Source organism: Orycteropus afer, unplaced genomic scaffold (assembly GCF_000298275.1).
Source record: "Orycteropus afer afer isolate SDZICR_OR568_19922 unplaced genomic scaffold, OryAfe1.0 scaffold00490, whole genome shotgun sequence".
Lineage (NCBI taxonomy): Eukaryota > Metazoa > Chordata > Mammalia > Tubulidentata > Orycteropodidae > Orycteropus > Orycteropus afer.
In genome coordinates, this window is record NW_006922077.1 from 852,662 (window position 1) to 856,191 (window position 3,530).

The 3,530-nt window shown below is 43.9% G+C and overlaps 1 protein-coding gene across 1 annotated transcript; it reads left to right on the top strand.

Moving 5' to 3' along the window:
• The first annotated feature begins 236 nt into the window (after positions 1 to 236).
• Positions 237 to 2,898, top strand: RPS26 (ribosomal protein S26). The gene is made up of 4 exons (XM_042782858.1): positions 237 to 263; positions 856 to 1,033; positions 1,734 to 1,864; positions 2,863 to 2,898. Exons 1-4 carry the CDS (start codon positions 237 to 239, stop codon positions 2,896 to 2,898), a joined length of 372 nt encoding a protein of 123 aa, XP_042638792.1.
• The last annotated feature ends 632 nt before the right edge of the window (positions 2,899 to 3,530 follow it).

A 3,530-nucleotide genomic window follows, 5' to 3' on the forward strand; every position in this document is an offset into this window, starting at 1 on the left:
TCTCCATATTGGAAGGAGGAATGAACAAAATGCTTTGTTTCTTCCAGGATGTTCAGTTTCAGAAGCCTACAAGAAACAGCAGCCTTGGCAGAAAAATAATCCGAGGGCGTCCCCCGGTGGCGTAGCGCCGTGGGTCTAAAGACTGGGCCAGAAGCCTCTTGGTTTTGCACTACAACTCCCACCATGCACCCCTTCCCCTTCGGCCTTTAATAGGGAGAGCGTTTTATGGTCTCGCGATGAACAACTTCCTCGCCTACTGTCGCGTTGCCCGGAGAACTAAGCCGCAGAATTAGGTCCGGGGCAGGGTGTCGCAAGGCTTGCCGGGAAATATATAACCGTAATTTCTTTCCGCCAGCTGGTTAAATAGTCCCATGGGTACCTTGTTCTACGGATAGATAAGCTCTAGGAACTCCTTTCCACTTTTTATTTCAGTGTAAATACTGATTAACAAAGAACACTTGAATAAAGTGGGATGTCGTTCTGGGCATCGTCTCCTAAAGATTCCTCCGGTGCTGGCGTAGGGATCTCGCACTATATAAGAGGATTGGGTGAAATGACGCATTCTCTCTTTGGTTCTTGCTTCCGACATGGTAAGTTGTGGCGCGTGGTGAGCTTGGGGATACTGGTTGATGCTGAGATTAGATTCAGGGATTGTGGGGACGTAAGGGCCCAGACTGTAGTGGACGGAGTGTATATATATTTCTGGGTTTGAAGGAACGAGAGAGCTGAGTGGCGCCTTTTGGAGTTGCCGGTGCGGACGAGAGGGCTGAGTGGGTCCTTTTTGGAGGTTGCCGGTGCTGACCGAGGGTGGGTAAGCTGCAACTCTTTATTGTAAGGATCTTCATTCTTTTACAGACAAAGAAAAGGAGGAACAACGGTCGTGCCAAAAAGGGCCGCGGCCATGTGCAGCCTATTCGCTGCACAAACTGCGCCCGCTGCGTGCCCAAAGACAAAGCAATTAAGAAATTCGTAATTCGAAATATAGTAGAGGCCGCAGCAGTCAGGGACATTTCCGAAGCCAGTGTCTTCGACGGTAAGTCTGCGAGGCAGCTAGTATTTTTCTAACTCCAAGCCTCCACACTCTTGTTCTTGTGTAGGCTCTGTTCGTTGGCGCGTCTCCGCAGTTTTCCAGACAATTTATATCCGTGTTTCTGAAAGGTTGTTGCTGGTTGAGATAGTGGGTTTTTTTTTGCTATTCTTTATCATTTTGATTCTTGCCTGAAATGAATGATACTGGTGGGCAGAGGTAACTGCGATAGAGCGTGCAGTTTTTACCCTTAAGTTATGGTTTGTGACTTCCGGTATGTAGTGGGGCCGGCCAGTCGATTTTTCACTCTCAGTGACCCCATGTGACAGTAGAACTGCCCCATAGGATTTTCTAGAATTACTTGCTCTATTTTATTTGCAAACAGGGAGTGCCTAGGATAGATTTAGGGCTGGTGTTACTACTGAAAGAACTTGGGTTTTAGTTAATTACACCTAGGGTGTATATTGGGTTCTCATGGTGGCAAAATGAATTAATAGAGTACAGTATTCATCTGTGAAAACGACAATTGTACGCAGGTGTTTAAATATCAGAGGGTAAACAGTTGGTTTGGCAGAGGGTGAGAAAGTTTTGCAAGGGTGCCTGGCAGACATATAAATAAGTGTAGTCTTAACTAATAGAATGAAGAAAGAGCAGTGCAAGGTGGGTGTAATACCTATTCTTACGTGACTAGTTTTTTTCCCCCCAGCATACGTGCTTCCCAAGCTCTATGTGAAACTACATTATTGTGTGAGTTGTGCCATTCACAGCAAGGTGGTCAGGAACCGGTCTCGTGAAGCCCGGAAGGACCGGACACCTCCACCCCGATTTAGACCTGCAGTGAGTATCTCAAAAAGGAGGCTGTGGGTATCAGGGGTGATGTATAGAGATAAGACTCCACCAAAAAAGCCCAAGTTAGTTGTCAGTTTGATTACAACTCAGTGACTTTATAGGACAGAGTAGAATGGCCCCATGGGGTTTTCAAGGCTTGACCTTTATGGAATTAGACTGCCTCATCTTTCTCTGGGGGGAACAGCTGGGGAGCTTGACTATAGCACTGCCAGAGCTCCTTAATAGGATCTGAAACCAAAACCAAACTCACTGCCATCGAATCAGTTTCAACTCAATAGTAACCCATTTTGGGTTCCTGAGGCAGTAAATTTTTATGGAAGTAGATTGCACAGTCTTCCTTTTGTGGAGTGGCTGGTGGGTTTGAACCACTAACCTTCTGGTTAGCAGTCAAATGCCTTAGGCACTGTGTCACCAGAGCTCCTTTAGTAAGGACCTACGGATATCAAATTGTCTCTGCCTATGGATAAGGTCTGGTAAGGCAGGTGGGACTCAAACCTAAACTACATATTCTAAAGAAGAGGTTTTTTGTTTGTTTTAATTTTTGTGATTTGGGTGAAAGTTTACAGAGCAAAATTCACTTTCCATACAGCAGCTCACATACAATGTCTCATGACATTGACTGCAGATTCCCACATTGCAACAGCTCCCCTCCCAGTTCCTCCCCATAGTTACTTCCTGGCTTCCCTGTGTACTTCTCTCCCATGCGCTCCTGCCCCTGGAGCTGTCTGCCTGGGCATACACAGCCCTTCTATTCTCCTATGATGCATCTTAAAGAAGAGTTTTTAGAGTCTGTTTTCAAGTAACTTTATGTGGTCTCTGTCTAAGTCTACCGACTTTGCTTGCCTAAAGGGCTCAAATAAATGTATGGCTCTTTTAGTGATATGGCTCTTTTAGTGATAAGAGGGTGTCACATTTGGTTGGATATTGGGGGGGAGAATTCTTAGACCTATCATTTTTATTTACTCTTTCTTTGCTTTGTCTTTTAGGGTGCTGCCCCACGACCTCCACCAAAGCCTATGTAAGGATTTGAGTCCTTAACAGCTAAAGAAAAACTAACCTGAAAGAAAATAAAATGGAAATTACACTTTATATCATGTTATGTGTGTGTGTGTGCAGATAGGATAGGGGGTTGGAGTGTATCTGAAGAACTCATTGCTTGACCTTTCAAGTGAAATGCTGGTTTGTGGGGGGTGGGAATTGGTATATGTAATTGTGGTAAACATATGGGACAAATTGTTTGCCAGTTTAACACTCTAAGCACATACAACTTAGTGGTATTAGTTACGTTTATATGTTTATCCACAATCTTCTATGATATATTTCTCCATCAGGTAAAAATGTTCAGGACACCAGATGCATTTCTAGAAATCTGTGGGAGTCTCATAAGAGGAAGGAGAAAGCTTTACACAAAATACTGGCTGTACCTTCTTGAATGGTTTGTTTGTCTTAGAGTTCAGAAGAAAGTTACTAACTAGAGATAACATATTTACATGTTTACTAAAGAATTTATAAAGAGAATGGATTGATAAGGATAGGCTTTGCCTGTGAATTGCACTAAGCCAGTAGTTTGAAGGTTTTATTTAAAATGTGCAATACGCTAGGAAATACTCTTTGTGCCTATACTTAAAAGTATATGATAGCAAGGGGAAGGGTG

Bases quoted from the DNA above. Each gene is read 5' to 3' on its own strand.
- RPS26 (XM_042782858.1), top strand. From the start codon at position 237: ATGAACAACTTCCTCGCCTACTGTCGC. The intron at 264-855 runs GTTGCCCGGAGA...ATTCTTTTACAG, and splicing joins ACTTCCTCGCCTACTGTCGC to ACAAAGAAAAGGAGGAACAA. The intron at 1,034-1,733 runs GTAAGTCTGCGA...TTTTCCCCCCAG, and splicing joins CGAAGCCAGTGTCTTCGACG to CATACGTGCTTCCCAAGCTC.